The 25,478-nt window shown below is 43.9% G+C and overlaps 1 protein-coding gene across 9 annotated transcripts in view; it reads left to right on the top strand.

The window, feature by feature from the left end:
• Nucleotides 1–25,478, top strand: part of ARID5B (AT-rich interaction domain 5B) — a 142,804-nt gene that overhangs the window by 87,670 nt on the left and 29,656 nt on the right. For 8 of the 9 annotated variants that reach the window (XM_015866225.2, XM_015866230.2, XM_015866226.2 and 5 more), the window contains 2 exons: nucleotides 18,008–18,120; nucleotides 24,289–24,493. In XM_015866225.2, coding sequence (XP_015721711.1) covers nucleotides 18,008–18,120; nucleotides 24,289–24,493 — 318 coding nt within the window. Of the gene's footprint in view, nucleotides 1–7,798; nucleotides 8,403–18,007; nucleotides 18,121–24,288; nucleotides 24,494–25,478 lie in introns of those variants that run through there. The other variant, XM_015866232.2, reaches the window with a different exon arrangement.

A 25,478-nucleotide genomic window follows, 5' to 3' on the forward strand; every position in this document is an offset into this window, starting at 1 on the left:
ATTTGCCCTTTGCTCTCAGAACAAGCCCGGATGCTGTGAGCAATGCCCATCTCGGGGCACCAACCCTTGCTGCAGTCTTGGGGGCTTTGCCTGTTCTCCAGTGGGGAGCCCAGCTGGGGGAGGATCCTCCCCGTTGTAGATCACTTTAACGATTGCTGCCAGGGGCTTGCTCCTTAGCTGAAGTGTAACTGGAAAATGTAACTCGATAGCGTCTCATTTAAATATGCTGTTACAACTACAAGATCTTGTACAGACTTAACCAACTCCATGAGTTTTCCCTGATGGGTCCTTCACAGACGTCTTCAGTCACCTTACCTCTTTCTGTAGTAGCTTTAAAGAGCACATTAATTAAAATACAGGTGTTTGCAACAAGTAAGTAATAGAAGAGGAGGAATTCATTTGAAATCAGCAGTTTCAGCCCGCAGAAAGGGTAAGAGAATATGTGAAAAGGCTAATGGTGATCATCCTGCTAACATGAATGACATTCCCAGACACTGCTGCTGCTCCAGCTGAGAAGTGTGGTGTGACCTCCATCTCTGTCGCCACCCTCCTGTGTTTCCAATGGGATCTGCAACTGCAGAAGAAGCTGGCCTCCCACTGAAAGCAAGTCTATGGGTTGTCGTGTTTACTTTCAGGAGGTGTTGATTCTCCTTCCCACTTCATTCATTAAATAAATCACATCATCTTGCAAACCTCAGGTGAACTTTGGAACTCTGTTTAGGTGGTCCTGTGTCCTTTACCTGCTTCCAGAGAAGTAAAGCACAAGTTGGAAAGTCAGACTGAAGATTATTCCTGGGGTATTTAGGACCCATTTGCTCAGAATACCATGTACAAATTCAGCAGTACAGTTGCCCTCATTCCTTTATATATCCTGATTTTGCAATGAGCCACAATCATTTGACCAATTTGCAAAAAAAAAAAAAAAAAAGATGGCTCTTTATGGGTTTTTCTGGTGTTGGTGGTTTTGAAAGGCACCCTGTAATTAGGCTGAATATATGTACATTGTGAATGTTTAGTTACGATAGAGATGGGTTTATTGTAAAACAAAAAAAGGAAAAATTACCTAGCTGCAAATCCCAGCAGTTGTTTAGTTTAGAAGTTTAAGTCAATTTATGGAAGTCTGTGTTTACTGTCTTCAGAACTTGATCATGACATTGGAATGTATTTTGGAAAAAAAGACCCTATAAAATGAAATCCACATTTACGGGTAAGGAGCACAGAGCACTTAGGATCAGCAGTGAGACTGGAGCGTCTCTTTGAAGTGCAGCAGAGAGGAAAGCTTGCCAGTGCCACTTTGGGTTTGGAAGGCAGTGAACTGATACGCTCAGGAAGTTGTAATGCTGTGTAACAGAGGATGGACCCAACACCATTAGTTTCATGGTGGAAATGTGGACCGTGATATCCCAGTGACAGCAGTCTGGAGATAAAACTAGATCTGAAGCACTTAATTTAAAATAAAACTTTATTATAAAAGTCAATTCTCCTAAGATGCTGCTTTTGTGCTGTACTGTGAGTAATCACCATGACTCATCTCGTCTCTGACATGCTGCAGCCATCAACATTCCCAGCCACGAGTGTTGCCCTTTATAAAGGAAATATCCTATTTTTGGTATGGCAATGTCCTCAGTTTTAAAGAATTTTCCTCCTTTAAAGCGCTCAGACAATTAATGCCTCATGCATGTATTCAACAATAGTTGCCTAGCAACACTCAGAACTATTCGGGAGAGCAGAGGGAGCTGAGATGAATGAACCTCAGTGGCTCCTATGCAGGTGAGCCAGAGAAGGCACATAGCTGTGCTGCCTCTTGGGGCTCTGCTTGTGCCCATGGGGAGGAGCTGCCCAGAGCAGCATTGCAGGCTCCAGCTGGAACCTTGGTCAGGGGCAGAGATGGGGCAAGGATGGCAGTCCTGCCGCAAGGACTTTCTTCATTTTTGAAGCCTACACCAAAACAATATGGATAAAGCGGTTAAAATAAATAATAGGAAACAAATGAACTCTGCTTCATTGCCAAGGAGAATTTTGCCATATTTACTGTGCTCCACCTGCAGCTGCAGTAGAGTCCTTCTTAGCTTAGTGGAGATTTCCAGGCCAAGGTCTAAATGCAGCACACTGATGTGTGACACTTAGCTCTGGCTGGTGCTGCCACCTGATTCCTGCTTTTTCCCTTCTGGAGTAACTTTGATCTCACATGAAGTTTTTCTCACTCTTCTGGAAGATGCCATTCGAAGAAACTAGAAATATTTCCCCCACTGATTCTCTACAGGCACCATGATACTGTTTCCATTTTGATATTCTTTTTTTTTTTTTTTTTCCCCCAACAAAAAGATTTGAAATTAAATGGTTGGTTTGGGGCTGGGATGCCTTAACTGTATCAAGCTGAGCTGAAATTGTGCTTGGGAGACCCCTCTCAGCAGCAAGGATGCTGGTGATGCAAGTGAGCACCATGGCAGTGCTGGTGTGCGCCCATGCCGTGCCCATCCCCATCTCCACAGCCCCATTCATGAGGAAAGCGATGAAATTCTGGCATTTTCCTGTTGGATAGAAATTGTGTTTTTGACCATGACAACTTCAGAGGTGGAGGTTAAGAGAAAGATTGTGATCTCCATGGTGATGGAGTTTAGATCAGAAGATGGCGTTGAAGCTTTTTGGTGTTTTCTCCAACACTCCATGACTTGTGTGTCTCTTGGCTGCCGACTCTTTGCTTTTGGTATGTATTGCTGTTATTTGCATGTGGAAGTGCCTCAGGAGCCCTACATAAAACACTGGTTCACTAGTTTTAGTGGCTTTTTTAGATTAGACATTAAAATGTTAAAATCAAAATATGTAGGGGGTGGTAGGGAGGTAGCAGACGCACAATGGTAATCTGAATAATGTGATTTTTGGGGTTGCTATCTTGTGACTTAGAGCTGAAAAACAATCACTTATATATCTTGGATGTCTGAGGCTTTCACTCTTTCTGATAATAAAAGGCATTTATTTCTGGCCTCGATGGCAGATGAGATTTCAAACTTAAAATATTCCATGATCCTATAGTCTGGTAGTGCCTTCTGGCGCTGGTCAGTGACTAAATATAGCCATTTTTGAACCGCTGTGATAAACCTGGAAGTAATGTTCAGCAGAAAATTCTCAGACAATTCCATAGACAAATGTGGAATATGAAATGACTTTCCTGGGTTGCATCTGGTTCGTACTGTATATGCTTTTGTGCCCTGTCTCTCTCATGCCCACGTTTTCCAACTGCTGTCTTAAAAAATGCTTTGTGGTACAGCTGAAAGTTAACTGAAGCATCTCAGTGGTTCGTGTTGGTTCATGCTAAAGCAACAAATAACATAAAGGGTTTTAAATCCCAGCTCTTTCGCGCATTCCTTTTGGCTTTGTAAACCATTTTGCCTTGTTTTTGCAAAAAGAAGATGCATTTACTGAAAAAAAAAAAGCATGTTTCCCAAAATTGCCTTCAAATGAGTATTGTCCAGGAACATGCAGATTCTTGCATTGTGTTATGGGATTAGTGGTATTCATCTGTCATGCATAATGGGGCAGGTGATATTCAGAGAGGGAAGACAGTCCAGTGTCTCCTTTTGAAAAGGATTTTGTTTCTGTTGCTTTTTTTCTGGACAAACCCTTCCCTTCCTTTCTCCTTTCCCCTTCCCCTTCCTCTTCCCTCCTTCCCTTTATTTTTCTTTTTCACGTACATTTCTGCCGGGCTGTGTTTAATTTCAAGATGGTGTCTTTGCTAGAAAGATAATCAAATGTAATGTCTTCCACAACCTCTTCATATGCATGACTGCGTAAAGCTTGTGTAACAGTTTATTATTATAAAATTAGTATAGCATAGCATAGAGCAGACTGGGCCCCTGGCCAGATGAACTAGACAATGAATAGTTATATAAGGTTTTGAAGCACATGTATTAGAACACAAGCGCCCTGTATTTTCTTCTCAATTGTCTGCTGTTTGTTAATGTTTCCCTTTCAGTGTGATTGCATCTCAATTTAATAGCACTTGCCATTTCAGGGTTTACGGTGCCAGCACTCACATGGTTACATCCCCTCTGTGCTGCAAAGCCTGCATCTATATTAAAACCAAACCAGGCAAGGTTAGCTAATGGGTACTTTGAGAGATATGCACTTATAGAATTAAGTGATGTATGTAATTGTTAATTTTGTGTTAACAAGTTTGAAAAATGTGTTTCACCAATAATTGTAATGCTCCGTTCTGTGCAACGTGTGACATTTTAATTCTTGTTGAACAGTTTCCTACCTCTGCTCTGTGTTTGCATGGCAGGGTATTATTTTGCAATCAAGATAAAAGCATTATTTATTAAAGTTCTAAAATATTACATTACTGGAAGTTTTAAGCTGCAGATCAATCTCCTGTTTCATAAAAGCATTTCATTGATTTTTTTTTTTTAATTGGCCTTTGAATTAAACTTAAGTTCCATGTTATGGATTACATATGATTCCAGAACCAGGGTGGGGTTTTTATTTAGTGGCTACGCTGCAGTGTTTTAAAGGAAGGAATGTACCTGTCACAGAACTGTGGGAAAGGCTTGTATTTGGCATGTGCATCTTTGGTGCTGTCAGCTCCCAGCCTGCTGCATTTTTGGCACAGGGAGCCAATTGACTTGGGCTGTGGGAAACCTACATTCAGCACTGTCAGTCCTTGTGTCTTTTTCCGCGTGTCCAAAAGAGCTTCTGTTACAGATTGTGCATCTTTGGGAGCTGAGTAGCAGCAGTGTGATACTTGAGGGGCACAGGGCAGCCTGGCTGCAGCAAGGGGCCGCTCAGCCATTGCCACCAGGAGGAGCAACTGGTGCTGGTGCCACTTCTCTTTTTCTCTGTGCAATCCCAAGGGCCCAGGAGCCCGTGCTCCCCTTTCCTACCATCCTCCTGTATCTCCAGTTATTGTTTCACCTCTTACCCCCTTTGCTGACAGCTCTGCCCAGTCTGTACCAATGTCACACCATTTCTCTCAGCAGCTCTCGGTGGATCATTCATGCCACAGCAGCAGGGCACGCACCCAGCCATCCTTTGCAGAGGTGTAGTTCTTCCATCCCGTATAGGCCTGCCCACCAAATGACAGAAGGCAACACTCACCTCAGCCCCTGTGCCCAACGGCTCGGCCCAGTGGAGAGGGAGGGTCGTGTCTACTAGTAAGGATAAAGAAAGGACAGGATGGGAAGGGCATAATAGGCTCAAAACACAGTATAAAAATAGTAAAGGAAACAGTTTGTGCCTAATTTGAAACCCACTGATCTCCATGGTGATTGCAACAAATGTGCGCTGTGCTCGGCTGTTTTGTGGAGACAAAGGTTAGAAATAGGAGCATATACACCAGGTCACGAGACTGGAGGAAAAGAGAAGTAAAAGGGCTGGCACCTTCCCATCCACTGAGGGGCAGCATGAAGGTCCCCAGGGGATACAGGGAATAGGCTCACGAACAGCCATTGGGTTGGGGTGTCTGCCTTCCTGGTGCATCTCCGGAAAAACCAGGCTTTATGAACTACCTCGAATCTTATATTTCAGCAGTGCTGTTCTGTGCAGTCTGTTGGGCTGTGGCTTCGGACAGAAATAGCACGGTAAAAGAACTTCAGAAAGGAGGCAGTAAACGTGAAACCTTAGATAAATAATAGGACTAATATACTTGCCACAGTAAATAATAGTACTGCAACTCCCCAAAGGTCTTGAGTGACATTGTCTCAGACTAATTCCTTATGTGAAATAGAAGCCTGAGATAAAATTTCTGCCTTAAGTTACAGATATTTGAGACAGAGGGAAAAAGGAGTACATTAATCCTGACCAAAGAAGAAATTCCTGTTCATGGTAGCCTGGAATACTCTCATGTGATGAGTCAGAAAATTCATATTGTTCATGTCTGCAGAGGTCAGACATGAACCATACGAATTGTTCATGACCCCTGAGCTTTGGTGTGCAGACGAGTCAGATGGCATTTGCTAACAGACCCCTCTGCTGGGGCTGTGGGCACGGAGAGCTTCAGACTGCAGGAGATCCGTGGGAGCTTCTCTTAAAACAAGGATTTTAGAGGGAAAAGAATGACACTTTTGAAACCCTTAGTCATAATGAGAAGATCTCCAGAGGCAGCTGATGAAGACATTTGCGTGTGTGTTACACTACACCAAGATTTAGTTTCTTGAGTAAATATTGACCAGTTTGACCTTTGCTTCTCCTTAGTCAATATTTATCTCTTGGGACAATGAATCTTCATATTCACCTCTGCTGAAGCCCAGATCTACTTAATGGTGTACTTGGAAATCTCTGAGAGGTGCTGGTTTGTCTTGAAGATACTTTATCTGTTTAGAATTAGATATACAGAAGCTTTGGCCATTCGTGTCACCCTGTCAGGTTTCCTAAACAAAGCTAAGTCGGGTCACGTCTGGGCAGGAGGCTTCTAGGAAAAACCCAGATCGCTGCAGTCAGCATGGGCTGATGTTCTGCTGTTGGAAGTGGGATGAGGACTGCTGGGTGATGTGAAAGCCCCTCCAGATGCTGTCGGGAGGAGAGGACTGGCTGAGATTAGCCCATAAAATTCATGTTGTGTATTTCATGAGGCAGTGAACTGAAGTTTTTGAGCTTTTTGAACGTCATGCAGCCTTCCAGGAGCCTAATCCTGATAAACGTGGGGGGACTGTGCAGGATGGAGGGGATGGAGCCCTTCCAGGTCTGTGACTGCGGCAGTGGGAAGGGCGGTACGTCACTGTACCTGGCTGTACAGACCCAACTCTTGTCTTCTCAGAGGCTTGCTTTGCCTTTTCCCCGATTCTGTGTTTTAAATTGCCATATGTAGGTCTTGCAATATTTCATTCTCATCAAATTAGGAAGAGAAAGCCTGATAATTAACTTAGGATATATAGGAACCAAAGCAATGTTTCATTTTTACTGTACAATCAGTCTCTGATATTACAGGTAGTCCGTGAGGCTCCGAACCAAATCGGTCTTGTTCTGTAATCTTGTAACTATCGGAGGTATTTGTTTGGGGAAAGGGCATTGAGAAAGATGAGAATTTTCAAATTGCACAATTGCAGCTGGAAATAAACAGCGCGGGCAGCGTCACGCGTGTCTGCAGAGCGTGCTGCCCAGTTTATAGTAACAGTATTTTAAGAATGCTGACGGTACACAGGAAAGCAGTGAATAATTCCTATTGCAAAACCCCGGCCGTTTGGTACAGTCAGAACGCTGAGGCTTAATCGGCCTGGATTGCTGGGAGGAAAACAGGACATTAAGGGGGGGGAAAAAAACGCAGCCTGCTGAAGCAGGAGTGATTTATCAAAGCAGCATTCGGATGAAATGAGGGCTTGGCATCCTGACTCGGGATAGGCTGCAAAACGCATTGCTGTGTTGGGGAAGGTTTTTTATTCCTGATGTGCCTGATGGACTTGTTTTAGTGCCGGGTTATTTACATTGCAGGGATGGGCCTCTATTATGCAGGAAATTGTCCAAGCCCCTACAGCTGTATTTTAAATTGAAATGATTTTTTTTTTTTTTAATGAAGTGATTGTGCAGACTTAATTTAGTAATCTATTATTAAATTTATAGTTCCAGGCTGTATAAAGCCTTTATATAGAACGAAAACGGGCGCATACAAAGATCTCCGCTATATATACACCTGGTTCCGTATAGTAAATCTCTGACATATGTTGTCCATTTCCAGAAACAAATAAACCGCCGCATTTGAAAGCCCGGCTCCGTTTCCATATTAGGTTATACGCGGGTCCCGGTGCCCGCAGCTCGGCCGGGCTCCCGCCTATTTTTAGCCATGAATGAACGCGGCGGGCGGGGAGCCGAGCGGGGCCGGGCGGGATGGCGGCCGGGCGACGCTAGAGGGCAATGACGGCCGCGCTCGGGCCGCAGCGGCACCAGCTCGGCCACGGTGAGGGGCTCCTCGACCCGCCGGCTTCCGCCGCACGGGTAAGCGGCCAAATAGAGCTGTTAAAGGGAGAGTACGGCTAAGGCTGCCTTTGCCCAAATAAGGCTGTATTGTAGAGCCCGTCTGTTCGATAGCGATCGGCTGCTGGTCAGGGCCCGGTCGGTGCCATGCCCTGTGCTGATGGGTCACTAGACCTAATGGCTGGTTTTCTGTGTGTTGGAGCCTGGCATGGACTGTGGAGCAGAGGTGGGATCGCTTCTGTGCACTTACACCAAGTTCCCAGGTTTGTGCCCATTGAACGTGGCCAAACAGTGCTACCAGCAGGGCGTTAGAACCACCGGCTTCCATCCCCTGGTGGCCATGGAGATGCCCCTTTTGTTAGCACACAGTTACCAGAGTTACCACCGCCACACCTTACTGCAGGAAGGTGCCCACTGGTCCTTAGCCCGGCATGGTGGGAGAGCCCAGCCCAGCCTGCCCCAGCTCCAGGCCCTCACACAGGAGGCGGCAGCACCAGGAGGTGGGTGGAGCGAGGATGGGACTCCAACCAGGCATGGTACACTGGAGTGAGTGTGGTGACAGGGACGGAGGGTGCTCTGCAGTTACTGCTTGTCACTTTGCTAACATCCTCAGGTGAGCTGGTTGTGTTTAACTAGTTACTGTTACAGTGTGGTGACAAAGTGCAGACAAAAAAAGTATTGTAGGATTCTTGTTCTAAAAAAAAAAGTGATATTGATCTCTGCCACTACAAATGAGAAATGCAAGAGATTTGAATACTATATTTGTAATTTTCATGTTTTGTGCCGCTGCGTATCATAGCTTCCTACTTGCTGTTGTCATTCCCCTAAGCAAGCTCTGTGGAAACCATCCATTTTATGCTTACTGTCTGAATTTCTGCCTGTTTGGAATCACCCCCATGCCCACCCTCCACCAGGCAGTTACCCATCTTATCTGCCTATCTACATGGACGTGATCGGCTGCACAGCCATTGTATTGCCGAGGTATGTAGGTCACGTCTCCATTGGGTACTGCTGACTCTGCTAGACAGCAATTTAACAAACGCTCGCTTTTGCAGGAGAGAAAGGGAAATATTGCTAGGGAAGCCTTCTTAACGTTTGCTGTGAGCTTTTATTTGCCATTTATTTTCTAATGCGCTCTAATGGGAAGTCTACTCTGTGTTCTGCTGAGTTGTGATGAGATTGGCTGACTTGCATGGGTTTGCTTTGCACTTTCCCTTCTCACTACTGTTTTTGTACTGCTTTTGTCTTGTCTATTACACAGTCTGCTTGTGCCTTCTCAACTCTTCCCTCTCTTTGTTGTTATTTTTTTCCTCCTTTTTTTTTTTTTTTTTAAACCAAGACTTGCATAGTGTTGGGAAGCTCCTCCAGAAGCCAAGTCCCCCACATGCCAGTCACAGCCTCCCACTGTGGTCTCTAGGGTAGGGACCTTACCACCACAGGTTTCTGAGGTACTGCAGCACTCGAGGAACCCACGGCCGGCCCCACGTTGGTGCCTGAGCACAGTGTTTTGTCCTCAATCACACAGAGTTGTGCTGGCTCCACGAATTCAATGCTTAGCACCACCTCAACCTCAGAGACCTGAACAGCCCCTGTGAGGTCATCAGAGGTCTTGGCATGCTCCCAGTCTTTACAAGTTAGGCTTGTGCTTTGCCGAATCAAGGCTGTGGCGCTTCAAGCTCCTTGTCCCGAACAGCACAGTACTCTACTGTTTTAGTTCCTGTATTTTGGGAGTTTCTCACCAAAAGAACCCTGAGTCATCCGATCTGGTATGAACCAAATAGTGGCTCATCAGCCAAAATTACCAGTGAATGCTTTCATCCAGTCCACCATCTTTTTTCTAAAGGAGAAGAGAAGCAGCTGTTGGAGTGGGGAGTGCAGCCAGACAGCTGGGCTCTGGCTCCTGCAGCCAGCTCAGCTCCCGCAGCATCAGGCAGCTGTCCCAGCAGCGCTGGGTCCTGGCCAGGGTCGGCACCCAGCTCCAGCCCTCTGTGTGCCCGGGTCTCTGCTGCTGTGCCCGCCAGCACATGGCTGGCTCAAGTCTTCCTGGAAGGTCTGACAGTTGAATGTGTGCATGCCTGGTGCACTGTCTTCAGCTCTTGTATATGTCAATGCCAGTGCCTTGGTGCGCTTCACTGCACCTCATGCTTGCTGAGTACCTGCCTTTATCCCCTTCAAGGTACTTGTGTTACCTGGTGAAGTCACTTCTCAGTCATGTAGCTGAAACACAGCCGTCTGAGCTGCTGGAGCTCCAGGAGGCAGGCTTTGTGCATTAACAGCTCCTGCCATGGCACGCTGGCCTGCGTTTTGGGGTAGCCTGTGAAGTGCCAGCTGGGGCTGAGCTCCCAGGTTTATGGAGCAGTGGTGCTAGGCAGAGTTGGTTATGTTTGGCTTGGTTTTCCCACTGACTTGCTTGTGAGAATTACCTCGTGTTTTGTTGTGCCAGGCCTGGCTGGTGTCATGGTCAATGTTACTGTCAGGGACCTCATATTTATTTCACTGAAGAAAATGCTGAACATCATCAAGTCTAACTGCAACCCTTCTGGAATCCTACCAGGAATATTTTCCTTTGTTAGAAATTCCCCACTGATGCCCGTGTTTAGATCTATCGCTTAGCCAGTTTCTAATCTATTTAATATTTGCTTGAGTAAAATTATATGCTGTTATTTTTTAATCAAGTGTGTTATCTAACATGAAATCAACAGCCCTGCCAAAGTGCAGGTGAGTTCCCTGCATGCTGCTAGTTTCTCTAATCAAGTCTGTAGTTTGAAAGTATAAAATAAGGTGCTTTGTTTGTTTTCTTTTTTGTTGTTTTAAGATCTGGTTTATGTAAAACCGAGTCAATTGACTCGCTTTAATTATATTCTTCTGCGAGCGTATCATCTGGCTTCTCTGCAAATATGGAACAAATATTTACCAAACACCTCTGCCTCTTTTTGAATCATTAATAACAATTCTGTCATCTGTAGCCAGTAACAGGCCTGCCCTGGATTTTATTGTAATTATTGTTATTTTGATTTGCTCTGAGGACTACTTGCAGCTCACACATTTGTCAGGCATAGATTTTTCTCTAAAATCTTCATCTCCTCTCTTCAATTTCATAACAGCTAATACATGCATCAGTTTTGGCAAAGAAATGCACCCTTTTCTGTGTTTTTTTTTAAACCCAAATTAATCAGCGGGACAAAACAAAGCCCTTACAGCAGAAGTCTTAATTAACTTCCAGCCATGCTGCAATAAAGAAAACAAGACCAAGCCTCATCCTGAATCCTGTCACTGCCTTCCATGGAAACTAAAGATATTTCAGTTTGGACACAATTAACCAACCTGATATTTGCGGTGCCTCTAACTTCTCTATTCCAAACAATAACTGCGCTGCCCCCTAATCCGTGAAAAATACCACCTTGTTGCTTTTTTTTTTTTAGAGATTGTCTGGTCAGTAGCGGGGTCAGAACAACAGTCTGCAGCACGTCGGATTGTCTCCACATTAATCCACACAAGGAAGTGTCTGTTTCAGTTATTTCCAAATGAGGAATGTTTTCTTTAGAGAGGTAGCAAATTGATTTTCCCCACATGGAGCATGGGCTATCTCATTTCCAAAACAAAACTTCCAGGAATGGCTCCACAAACCCTCCCTTTCTGCATGTGGATTAGAAAGCAGTGTGGATACTCCATGCTTCTCTTATGGCTGTTTGCTGTGTTGCTCCAGCATTTCCAGGTCAAGTCTGACATGTTTAGTGATAAATCTACAAAGCGTATCAATTGTGGAAAGGAATAAACAAGTGTTTATGTTTAGAAAAGGCTTAGAAACATTGGGTTTAGTATTCGAATTGCTTTATGGACAGCTTGAGTAGGCAAGAGGTGTGTGTTTGTGGGGCCTTTAGAGGACAAGGATGTTAGCTGGTGGTAGGTGCTCTTCTCTTGCTGCCATAGATGTGCTTTGGAGGGCGTTTCTCCGTATTCAGTTGATAGTGTTGTTCTCTAAACAAAGGCCTAGCCTGTCTGATCCTTCACTTTATTTTCCAGCCACTGTAATTTTTGACTCTTTGATGCAACACCAGGTTGTTTGCAGCTTGTGTCTCCCACCAGCTGTTCTCAGTACCTGGGCTATTCGTGCTTCAGGCCCTCTGACTTGGACGCAGTTTCCAGGAAGCAGGAGCTTTTCCCTAAACTTTGAGGGGTGAAAGGGAAATGAATGAAACACGAGGTTCTGAAATCAAGATGCAGAAAAGGGCTTGAGGTGAAGAAAACAGTGGCAGAGTAGATGAGTCCAGGAATCGGCTGAGACTCCAGAGCAGCATGGGAGATTAACTGGCCTTGGAGCAGTTTCTGAGGCTGTGCTTAAATCTAGCAGTATGTATTTTTGAACTTTCAGATATTGCAGAATTCCAGAAGCCCCTAGAGGGGTAAGTGTTAAAACCATTACAACTGTTAACTTTCTGTTCATTTTAAAAGGTACAACATGCAAGCATGTTTTTCAGGGAAGAGCTAATTTTTGCCAAGCTGTTCTGGGGAAGTCCTCCTCAACCAGCATTTTGCCACCTGCCAGCACACATGATTGGTTCATGGATGGTCTGGAGTTTGGTGTCCCTTCTTCTGACCTTGACTTTGATGGCCAGGCTTTTCTGCATGGCACCTCCTCCTTGTGTTGGGCACTCAAATCACAACTAGTTCTGTGATCTGACACTGCTGTTTCCACCTGCCTGAGTGGGAAAGTCTCCTAGTCTGTTCTGTATCTACTGATGGTTTTGCAGCTGAAAGGGGAGAGAAGAGAGTGAGAACTGCAAGATATTTGAAGGACTGGCACAGTGCGAAGGGATTCTGCAAGGACCGTGTCTGCTGGGTGTCCTGCACCTCGTACAAGGAGAGGAAGTGAGGCTATTGATTAGAATGTGCGCTGCAGGTAGTCCCTGGTGAGCACGCTTCTCTTCTGTATCCAGTATCACAGTGCATCCCTGTTCATTAACTTCTTGCACCCTCCAGTGCTCTACCATAATCTTTGCTCTGTGATTGTCTCTCTCCAGAGCACCTGCATCCATCGTGCATAGGGATGATTGTACAGCCCACCATATATGCATACCCACATCTTTCCCTGGCACTTTGCTGATGACTGCGAACAGTTTTGCAAACTCATTTTCTTTCATGCTGTCATACTCTTGCAGTTGGGAAAAATAGTTGTGCTCCTTCCCTTTGTCTTTCCACCGGAGAGGAATGTGGTCACAAAAACAGTGGCTGCCAGAATCTGGTTGGCAGCGTAAACTCTTAAGGCTATTAGCAATGCTGAGCAGCTATCCTAGTAAACTCCTCAGCAAAATACAGTGACCCTTTCCTCTCCCTTTTCTCTCACTTCTGAAGTGTTTCTGAGAAGTGGGAGTATCAGCAAACAAGAATCAGAAGTCATATCTGGGAATAGTTATTCAAGTCAGAGAGACCTGGAAAAGGTGAGAACTTTGATCCTAGCTGTTACGACTGCATAGATGTTATTGTCCTCACAAGTAATGTGTAGTGAGCAAGAAAAAGGTACATGCTTTAGGCATGAGTACAGGGCTGTTTACTTACATGGTTTGCTGAGCAGCCAGCAAGGTCCAAGGTTATTTTGGACTCAGCATGAGTAAGTGATCCAGGTATGACAAATGAGGTAATGCATTCCAAGCTCATTAAAGCCTCTTGGCTACACTACCAGTTTTGACAGAGTGCCAGCATAGCTTGACCTCAGCTATGCGAAGGCCACTATTTCTTTAACACCCTCCCTATAACAACACATCTTTAACATCAGTCAAAATATGTGTATCTCGAGAAGAGTCTTACGGAGAAGACTGAACTCATTTGACTTCCAACGAAAATCAGATGCCTGAAAAGGATAGCTCTACTGGAACTAACCTGCTGGGTTACCCCAAGACTGTGGTCACTGTCACTTGACTTACTTGTGCATCCCAGGATGTCCATGCACACGTAGTACTTCATGTGCTCAGCTTGGACATGGCTCAAGTAAAGCTGACTTGATGACAGGGAAGATGGTGTCCTCACCTGCATCTACCTTAGGATGCAAGTGGAAAGGAAACTAATGTATTTACTGGCTTTTTAACATGGTTTACGCTCTTCCACCTTAGGTGCTGTTCAGTCCCAGCTGAGCTTGGCAGCTGCCACAGGTCTCATTTTCTGCCTTTCTAGAGCTTGGCATCCCATGTTTGACCCAGAGCTGGGAGTTGCGCTAGTTGTGGAGGTTTGGCAGTGCTCCTGTTTCCTGTATCCTTCAGAAAATATCGTTGAGAGCTGGGGAGCTGAAGGTAGTAGTAGCAGAAGAGCAGTGGCCACAAGCATGGAAAGAACATAACATGAAGCTAGAGATCTCTCACTACGTGGTGAGGAGGGCTGCTGGTCCCCTCCCTCTCCACTAGCACTGCCATAAGCTGTTCCCTCTTTTTTCCTGCCCCGCTGCCATGTCCTGCTCAGTTAACGTTTCATGGCTTTCCCATATCCCTCCTGTCATACGGCAAGCAGCAGTTTGTGTGGCTTGTGGTCACTACCTCTTCCAGACAGCACCCAGGACACTTTCAGACACAGAAGAAGAAATAGCATTCCTTTCTCTGGGCAGGTTCCTGTAAACAATTTTCTTTTCCCTGAGATGTTAGTAAGATGTATTGTAGAACAGGAAGAGTGGTTAAGATACGGTTGTCATCATGGCTCATGTAACTGATGATATTCATGGCATACCCATTTCACATGCTTTCACTTAATTGAGCGCACAAGTCTTTTACCAAATAATAGCTGAAAAACAAAGCCCAGTGCACGTGCATGCTGGTTAATGACCACACGGCTGGTTCTTTGTTGAACCTTGTATTTGTGTTGTGGGGACAGTGGTGCAGTGGGCCCTTTGCAGCAGGCTTATGGAGTGCCACCAGCCTGGTCCGCTGCTCAGGGCAGGAGAGCAACCTACTGACACAGAGCAGGCATTGGAGGTGCTCAGCGTGGTCAGTGAACCTCTCTGGGGGCTCTGCAACACTATAGGCATTCTCTCCTACTCTGCTGATTTGGCTGTTTTGCCTGGTCACACCTGGGGTGTTTGCCAGGGCTGGCAGTGAAGTGGCTTTCCATCCTGTGCTCTGGATTGCTCTCTGGGCTGCAGATTTTGCGAGGGAGATAACTTGATGCTTGCTGCCATTCTCCACCTGAGCCTGCCCTTTGGGATGGCTGGCAAGTGCGGGATGAGCTCAGATCATCTCTGGAGTTTTTTCCTCTACGAGGTGCATCACACAAAGAAAGAAAGGAATAAAAAGCACAAATTGGCAAAAGGGAACATGTTGTCAGATGTGCAGGAAGAAAAGTACAGTGTTGGAACTGGGAGCGTATTGTCTCCCTTGTAGGCCTGTTCCAAGCATTTCCACTGAAGGGGTGACAAAGAAATGCAAACGTTTTTCTATACTTATTTATTCGTTTTTTTACATTAGTTCTCATTGCTTTAGTTCTCACCTTCTGGGAACGTACAAGTTATCAGTTCTCACTGGCATAAGTGCTTTCAGAAAGTGAATTTGAAAGCCATATGCACAAACATGTAAAGAAGTTGAGTTGTTACAGATGTTCTCAGGTATTCCTGCCAGAAGTCCCTCCAACAAGAAAGGAGGAGAAGCCAATACATGTTCGCTTTGCTGTCCAGTCCGTGTTGAGCCTGCAGTGCTGTCAGGAATGCTGGCTGGGACTAAGCCACAGCGTGCTCATAAGGGTGCTTTAAGATCATTATGAATAAGAAATTCAGGAAATCTGCAGCGTGCTCATGAATATGTCATAAATGAAACAAAAATAGGAAAAAATTAAAACAAGTGTGTGCCTTGTTGAGAATTATTCGTTCAATCCTTGTCATATTTTCTTGCTCAAGAGAACAAAATGCATCTGACTGAAATATAAATAATCTTCGAATAATGCATCTATTTAGAATGATTTAGGGAGCAAATGTTAATGGATTTGTTTCAAGTGCGAGTGGAGCTATTGCAAATGTTGTCTTTGATGGGGCAGTGGGAAGGGCTTCCCCTTCAGGTGCTGGTTCCCATGGCAGATTCTGGTCCTGTTGTGGCCTGGTGCTGTGAGGCCCGGTGCTGTGGGTGTGAGCCCAGCGGTGTGCTGCTGGGGGACCAGAGGAGGCTTCATTGCAAACAGTGTTTGTATCTACACTCAGTGTACCTGGAATTGAGTAACAAAAGCCTTTCTGCTTCTAGAGCTTTCAGCAAAGCATGAGGAGCGCTGTATAGTGTGGTATAGCACAGTGCCAGAACTCAGCACAAGTGTGTTTGGAAAACACTGAGCCTTGAACTGGTTTCTTTAGTTAAAAAAAAAGAGAAGAAAGAAAAGGTAATCTTTGTCCATGCACATTTGGCCCGTGCTTTAACACCTCTGTGCTTCAGTGCCAAGGCTGGGCTGTGTTGGGGCCCATCCAGCTGAAGGTGTGTGAGCCAGCATGTAGCACATGGAGGAAGGGCAGCAAGCACTGGTACCATTGGCGTGGTCCGGGTGTGGGCAGCATGTGGCAGCCTGCACCCTGAGCCCCAGGCCATGGCTCTGACTCAGGGCACAGCCATGGCACGGCCAGGGCAGGGTGCAGCCCGGTGTGGTGGTGCTCATGGGGACAGATAGAGATGGGGCAGGTGTTTGTCGACCGCAAAGGGTAATCAGTGCTTTATCTCTTTGTTTGATTCTGCTTGCTAGCCTCAGATGACATCTTCCAAATTGCTTTCTGCGGTACTTTTCAGTAAGCAGAATGTGCTTGGCTGCAGATAGATGGAGATATTTCTGAAGGATGATAAAGGCGTTTTTATACATACACAAATGGGGACTTGCACAAGTCCACATACCTGCGCTCACTGTGCTGGTGCTGGGGAAGGAGGAGGATGAGTCTGTGGGACATCTGGTCTTAAACCCGTGGCTTCTGTTTTTCTCCAGCAGACCAAATAGGACACTGTTATTCCAACTATAAAATCAAATTAGCACCCTTTATTGTGTTTGCAAACTAATTAAAATGTAAAATGTCCTGAAACCACTGACTTACTGTGTGACAAATGTAAGATTAGAAACAATTAGAAGGCACTCAAGAGGTTTGTGGTGTTTAGATTTCTGACATTGTTCTAATCATCCCTTTAAGTAATGAAAACAATGGTTACCTAGAAATTAAAGGTTTAAGGGAAATTATCTTCTTCAGTACAGTCATTAGTTAATGATTGTTTATCATTTCCAGTGTTGCCAGAGTAGTCGGAGGCTGATTTCTAAATCCGAAAGCAGGCAGGACACGTAATAATGAGCAAACATCTGCTTCATCTCCTATTTCTCTATGTGATCATAATTTATATCATAATATCGTTATTGAAAGATGAGTCTGGTATTTTTTACGAAGATCCATTTCCCACAGCGTGGCCAGGATTTAGTCACTGTGTTATTTCAGAGCCATTTTATCTTAAGAATTGGACAAAACTGAAAGTGATTCATGTTAATTTATACGTGTGGTATGTAACCCTTATGAAACAATCAATCACTTATTTCAGTACTTGTCAACTTCTAGAGCTAGTTATGTTTTTTGATCCGTTTCAGGACTCGGGGGTAATTTTATTTTTTTTTTAAACTTTTTTAGAAGAACTTTGACAAGAATGACAGAGTATATAAACATTTCTTGGAGCTGTAAGGAATTTTAATATTGCAGAACATTTCTAAAAACAGATGTTTCCCAAAGTTGGAAGTAGTAGTCAGTACTTTTACTTGAAGATTAACAATAATAAATGCAGCAGCTCATTAATGCGAAGTTACCTATTAATATTCTACTTTGTTCTTTTTTGTACCGTGGAGAAATATTTGTGCTTTCTCTCCGAGTCCTTCAGAGACCAGTGTTTGACTTTGTATTAATTAGTTATGTGAAAGTAGAATAGATTAGCCTTGGGGAATATGATATAGAAATGTATAGTGTGTCAAGACGTAACCCGTGGAGGACGGGAATCTCATAATAAGCATTTACTGTAGACAGATGTGTACATTTCTGTGACTGATTGTGGTGGAATTATTTATGATGCTTTCAGCTGTTAAGAATCCAGTATAAGACAGTGTACTCAAATTGTTCTCCATTAATTTTCAGCGCCAAATCTTAAAGGCAGACCACGCAAAAAGAAGCCTTGCCCACAGAGAAGAGATTCATTAAATGGCATTAAGGATTCCAACAATAATTCTGAAAGCAAAGCTGTTGCCAAGGTAAATCACTTCATAATATTCCTTTCAGTACATTCTCCTTTTTTAGGTACGGCCCTGCCTTTGTTTCCCAGCATGTTGTTTCCAAATTAGAATGTAATTTATTTTCTTGGGGAGATAAATGTGATTTTTTTTCAACAGTTTTATTCTTTACTTTAAATCTCGGCTGTGTTGGAAGTTACCAGTACCTATAGTCGCCTAACAACCTAATGCAATCAGCTTGTTGGTAACTGGTAGTGTTTAAGCTTTCTTGGCACCCCCTGTTAGTTTTCACATTCTGTGACACACAAACATAGTTTGTGACAGTATCTTCAAATTAAAAATAAACCAGGGAGCAGCTCACCCTGTTACAATGCACTTCTAAATATAAATTCGAAGATAAACAGAGTATGAAACCAGAGCTGCTTAAATAATGGTTTCTAAGAAGCACGCACAAATGAGATTACCCTGATGTTAAGATCTTGACTTTAAAAAAGGGGGGGGTGAAGAAATTCAGTACAAATGCTTAAAAAAAAAAGAAAAAAAAAGTACAGATTCTGTACTACTTCATGTTGAGCTGCATATTCATTCTGAGGTCTGTTTTAAAGAGTATTCTTTATTTGCTGCAGTGCTTAGCCCGTGCTGAAAGTAAAAATTGGATCCTTGCTTTGTGTTTCTAGGCATATCTCTTAGTTATTTGTGGGTTTGTGTCTTTTACGTAAAATTACTTAAAAATGGAGTTTTTGCAGAGTAATTTACGTCTTATTTTCTCTGTTGTATGTGTGGTTTTAAATAGGAATTTGATTTTCTCTTAAAATAAAAGCAGCACAAATGGCTCCTTTCAAGATGATTTAATTTGAAACTGTAAGATGCAGAGATGGAAAATTACTTAGAGCAATACTTCTTGATTTGTATCTCTGTCAGAACTTTGTCACTGTGATACTTTTGAGCCCCTGCTAAGCATATTTGCATAGCCTGAATGTTTCGACCAACTCCTTGTGAGTCCATTGTTTCACTAAATTAGATGGATGTGTATCTGGAAAATGCTCCCATTGTTGTGACCATCTCTTTAGGAAATACAGTGAATCTATAGATCCATTTACTATCGTATTGTTATAGGCAGTGAATGTCCTGGGAGATTAGGAGGTTAAAGAGGTCAAGTGGAAGTGTTCTGCTCTGGGTTTCTCATAGGAAGGCAAATTAAATTCCACCTCCTCCTCCTCCCTAGGAGTTCGGTTAAAATTGTGCCTTCTGTTGATGACGATAAAAGAGGCTGAAGTTCATGATGAAACTCTGCCTTTAAGTCACTGTTTCTCTTCTCTTTGTGCCCTATTGTGCTCAGTTGGAGGCTGTACTATCGTGTTAGACAGGCATGGTAAAAGGTGATGGAGCCTGGTGCGCTGAGTTGCAGGGTCCTGCCAGATGCTATGGAGTTTGTCTGAATGTTTTTGCTCTGTGGAAGAATGTGCAAAATCTGCAGCGTGAAAATGTCTCAATTTGCCTTAATCCTCCCCCCCCCCACCAGCTATTTCTCTTGTTAAAATATTACTAGCAAAATGCAGCATGTGCTGTGTTGTCAAAGCACCCTGCTCTTTGGCACCTGATGTATAATATAGGTATTAGGTAATTAAAAACAACAGCAGCACTTCATACCAAATTATTTACCCTTTCTGTTTATATTTGGGTTCACCCTACCAGTCAAATGAGAGGATATTTCAGATAAGAAGTAATTCTGCCTATTTATCTAGTCATACTGCGCTCATCATTGTGCAGATATTAATAGCATTAATTATCTTGGCCAGCTTAATTTCATTATAAATAATAGACGTGCTCGTGATATAATGTCCCTTGCATGTAGTCACACTGACTTCACTCTGGCTCTTCACATCAATCTGTGTTTTAGGGTTGTGGAAATATTTTAGTTAGAGGGGAGCAGTGAATCAAAAACCCTCCAAAGCAGATGCACAACTCTGACAGAGACCTGTCAGTGAGTTCCTGGGGCAGTGGAAGTGTAAGGGCAAGGGATGGAGGCCCACCTGCTGTGCTCTCCTTGTGGGAACACTGAGCTGTGAAGTCATCAGCTTAGGCTCCGTGTTAGCTTCACCATCCCATTTTCTTCTCTAGCCTTGCTCCACGTCTGATGAATGCTGACAGCAGGTCCATAAAAAGCAGAGCTGAAAACTGCTAGACTAAGTGGGACGAATCCACCTGTGCTAGGTGCCAAAAAATATTGGTGATGGTCCTGGCCTTGTCCCAGCTAAAATCCCTTTTGAACAGAAGTTGTCCAGCTTTCTTCCTCAGTTGATGGCACCCAGCATCTGACTGCAGCCTGACTTGAGCACAGTGGGCAGACAGCTCCAATGGAGACACCAGGACTGTAGGGTTTGGGCAGGGAAGGAGCAGAGATGGTTGAGACCGACACAGGCCACTCGTTTGTAATGCTGCATTCTGTGTTCTCAGCTGCTACTGGCTAGAAAGCTTTATACATTCATACCATTCAGATTTCATGAGGCATGTTTACCTTGAGACATGAGCAGACAGATTATTTCATAGGCTTTTGCTGTTAACTTGGCACAGAAGAGTGTTCATCTGTGTAGGAGCACTGAGTATAGGTGGCTTGGTGGAAATAGAACCATAGGAGGACAGACCTGCCACCTCTTGCTTGTGATCTGGTGTCTGTGTGCTGCATCGATTCAGGGGGATCCTGGGAATAGTGCCCATGTCAGCACTGCTGGACTGGCTTGTGTGACCCACAGGCCCTCGCATGACCCTTGATGTACCTGCAAACCTTTCTTACTTGGTGCTCCCAATGAGCCTTTCCGAAGTGTGTAAAAGAGCACTGGAAGGCCTTTTAAAACTGGCTGACACGGCCGTTTCAAATAGCTGAAAGGATTAACTTGTTACACATGGAAATTGTCCCCAAATGAATCTACTCATTACATCTCCTAGTGCAAATGCTAAAGTAAATCTCTCACTTCATTTATATGGCAAGATCTGGGAAATTAGTTTAAAAGTTGCCAGGATTTGCGTTTCCTGTGGCCACAGGTGGCCTGGCATGCTCTCAGACCTGAAGATTTATTCAGAGAGCCTCAGATTTTATCTGATTGAAGCTCTGAAATACTGCTCTGTAGTGGTCTGCTGTGTGTGTGACCTCTGGCAGGAGAAAACAAACTCCTGCTGCACCCATGATGCTCACTGACTGCCTGATCCTGGCTCATTCACCTCTGCCTGAGCATGGAGCCAGATGTGACCAGATGTTTCCAGGGCCCACCACAGCATGCCCCGGCCTCTGCTGCAGCTCTGGGCTGCCTTACAGGGCCTTAGCCCTATGCTTCGTTCTGGGTATGTTGTGCACACTGAAGCTGCAGCAAAAGAGCTTTACCTCCTCTGGAAATGGAACTCCCTCTTTACAACAAGTTCATTCTGCTTTCTGACTAGACCAGACAAGAGAGCAAGGCAAAATGCAGCGTTTTGTACCGCAGCTTTGCCTTCTAGAAAGATTCAGAGTTGCATTTCAAGAGAGGGAATTGGTTTCTGGTTCCTGGTGCAAACCTAGCAGAGCTGTGGCTGTAGTGCATTTATACTGGATTTACACCGGTGCTATCCAGAACGATGCTTGGCCCTTTTGTTTCTGATTAATCGGAGGTCACAGCACTCATTCATGTCTCCTGTCACCTGGGGGAAGTGCCAGAAACGAGGCTTTGCCTCCAACTTGTGCAGGTGAAGCGTTTCGGTTTCATCAAAGCTCCTCTGAGCCTGGCACTGCTTGGAGGCCTTTCCTTGCATTTTGGCACCTTTGAGGTACGCAGACCCTTTGACCTCTCTTCTCTGTGTGCTGGAAGGAAGGACATTATGTGTAGCATGGAATTTCTCACTCCCAGTGGCTTTTTTTATATGATACTTTCTTTGTTTCCTTTTGTCTCTTTGGCAGTAACATCCCTTACCATTAGTTTGCTTTCAGAGAAGTGAGCTTTCATTTGATTTAGCATTTGTGCCCTGGCTGTCTTAGCAAGCGTAGTTGAATTGCCTGGTTTCAAAAATTAAAACAGACTGTAAAAGTTGAGGTTGACTGGCAGACAAACTGACTGACTGACTGACTGACTGACTGACTTTCTTTCTCTCCAAGCAAGAGAGCATCAAAACTTGAGAAACTGTTGTCAGGTCCAGTGAATTTATTCCAAGTGTTACCTTGCACATAGTTGCAGTTCAAATTAAAAATCCTATATTTAATGAAATAATGGGTTTGCACTGGAAGTGTTAACCCAGTCTTTGTATAGCACTGAACATTCTGACAATATAATCTAAACTTTATTATGGGAAGCTATTAAACAGTTTTGCAAGGAGCCAAAGTGAAAAAGGCAAGGGATTACAGCTCTGAACTGAAAAGTGAAGTGATGAAATCTGAAGTTCAGTTAGTAGGAAAAAGAATTCCCCTTAACTTCATTGAGTTTTGGATGAAATCCATGATCTTTACCAAAGTTCGGTCAGTGAGCATATATATTACTAAAAGGCAAAGCGTGGTGTCTTGTGCCATAGGAAGAAAATATCTCTTTGTAACATGCAACCAGGGAATACTGAGCAGTACATACTTCAGGAGTAAGGGATGAAGAAAAGCCCAGCAGGAAGTTCACTTTCCCATATCTGGTGTGTTTCCTGGGCACACCAAGCCTGTACCGTGTGGTGTCCTACAGGGAGAGTTTTCAATGGCATCAAGCGTCTTGGAAAAGTGCCACCACTTCTCCCCTCTAGCATTGCCTTGCCCAGTGTCTGTAGAAAACTGCGGAGGCAGCTGACCCTACACCAGTGCTTTTTGTGGAGTTAACATCTTGGAGCAACGCAGAAGAAACAATTTTAGCTTTCCTTGAGCCTGAATACAAGGCATCTAATATTGAGATTAAATAAGCATGTCATGGTTGTTCCGATGGTATGTTTGCTGTTTGGTCATCGCACTTACCTCCAAAATGTCAAGAAGTGCCCACAAAGCACTTGTTTGGAAGAAGGAGGGTCAATATTTTGCTTGACCATAATTGCCCTCTTGCTCTTCAGGAAGAAGTGCTGCTCCCTCTGCTCTCCTCCCAAGATACCCAGTGCTGGTTCTTGGTGCTCACTTGGAGCACAAAGGACATGTCTTGGTTCAGGTGTGGAGCTGCAGAAGGCTCTTCATAGTGCTTGCAGGCAGTGACAGGACAGTGCAGATGTCTGCTGTCAGAGACGCCTGCTAGCACTTCCATTGCCTTGCAGTAGGCAGCTTCTCACTGGTTGTGCATTGGTCCCACCTTGGACACGGAGGGATTTGAAAGATCAGTTTGCAAGGTTCTACTCTTTGGTTTTGCTTCACATAAATTATGGCAGCGCTCAAATTGTAATTTGATTGATTCCATGTGAGGATTATCTCCATGATAAACTGCGAGATTAAGCCAGTTCCAAGGCTTGAATACTGATGAGAGGTTAAAGTGCTTGCAATTTGTTGTCTTCCTGACTGGCACATCTGCTGGGAAGGCCAGTGGGGGCTGTAGGACTCACATGCACCGGGGCTGCGAGTGCCTTGTGGGACAGGCTGCTGTTACCAGTCTCTTCCTTCTGCTCAATACCTGGGGCTGTGCTTAACTTCAAGCAGATGCTCAAGCCCTTTCGACTTAAGTCTGTGCTACAGCTGAACCTCTGCTCGTGTGCACTGAGGGTTCTGCTTGGGTAAGGCCTGCCAAGGTCTGCGTCTATTTTGGTGGGCCAAAGGAGAGAAAAATGAGTCTTTTCCGAGCTGGCTGCTGAGCGTTCCTGGAAGGGGCCGAACACCCTCAACTCCAGAGGTTGTCTGCGGGAGTTGACAATGCTCAGTGTCAGTCCTGGAACAAAGGTTATTATTAGACTTGCTAATGGCAAGTGTATGTGAGAGATGGGAGCTGTCTGTGACATAGCAATGTATAGTCATAAAAATGCAGATCTGGAGAGCATTACCAATGGGTTATAATGATTTAAAGATGTGGCTATTTAAAAATGTTGTGACTAAGATTCAGAACAAGGCATTTAGCTCTAAAAATAGCTTCCTTTGTTTCCCCTCAAACACAGTTGCATGGTTTGGCCTCTTCTTTTTTTCAGCAATCTATTCTACTAGGAGAGGGTATTTGTTCCTTAAGTGAAAATTAAAGGTTACCCAGATCTGATATGACATCTTTTTTTTTTTTTTTTTCCCAGGTAAAATGTGAGTCTAAGTCAGCTTTGCCCAAACCCAAGAGTAACAACAGCAACTGTAAAAAAGGCTCAAGTGAGGATAAATCAAAGATTGCCATAGGTGAAGAATGCAGAGCTGATGAGCAGGCTTTCCTTGTGGCACTTTATAAATATATGAAAGAAAGGAAAACACCAATTGAACGAATACCCTATTTAGGTTTTAAGCAGAGTAAGTATCCTTTTTCTCACTTTCTTGTTGACATTTTAGAACAGTTTGGCTTCTCTGGGGAAAGTATTTGCACACAGAGCCTGTTTTAAAGCCTTATGGATGGGGGGGACCGTGTTTATATCTACGCATTTTCCAGATCAGGCAATTCTACTGTCATATGCCTAGATTTGCATCTCTTCCTTCTTGGGGTAGTTGCTGCCGGATATTTATAGGTTTAAATCCGCTGATTATGACTAGAAATAGGCATGTTGAAAACTCTCTAGTTTTCTGTTTTGTAAATCTACAGCGTCTGTAATGCCTTTCTTCTGAGTTAATAACATGACGTATGTTTATTGTGCCCAGATGTTCTTTATGAAAGGACAAATATTAAAGGAAGACATTTAAAGGTGGTCGAGAAAGGCACAAAAGGGATCAGATTTTTCAGCCCAGAAATGTGTTTATAGTTAATAAATTACTGACTTTGGAGAATATAAAACCAGGCTGTATCTGTTTAATACAGAATGCAGTGTTTAAAATTGCTTTGGCATGTACAGTTTGTAGTGCCACAATCTGTAAAGCAATTGTAGGTGGAGAAGATACAGTTGTAACTAAATTCTACATAAATATTGCAGTGCAATGTAGAGTTTCCAACAAAAGCTGTAGAAGGGGTATTTTTTTCTCTTTATCTATAGGCTGATTGATATTTTTTTTTTTTCCTTAAAGGGAGGACTCTATGGATTGAAATATTATTTACTCTAATTTATCTCGCAGATTAAACCCATGTGTTATTTTGATGAAGAATGTCAAACCTGTGTGTTTTACATAACAATTTACATACCTAATAGCAATTGGCACTGATTGCAACAGGCCTCCAGCAGCCATTATAAACTTATATAACTCCGAATGATTACAATGTTTGTCTGAAAACTGGCTGCTTGAAATGGAAGTAAAATTAATGTACTATGAACAGCTTCGTTGCATTATGCATTGATTCAGATTAAATCAA

The sequence above is a fragment of the Coturnix japonica genome, chromosome 6 (genome assembly GCF_001577835.2).
Source record: "Coturnix japonica isolate 7356 chromosome 6, Coturnix japonica 2.1, whole genome shotgun sequence".
Classification (NCBI taxonomy): domain Eukaryota; kingdom Metazoa; phylum Chordata; class Aves; order Galliformes; family Phasianidae; genus Coturnix; species Coturnix japonica.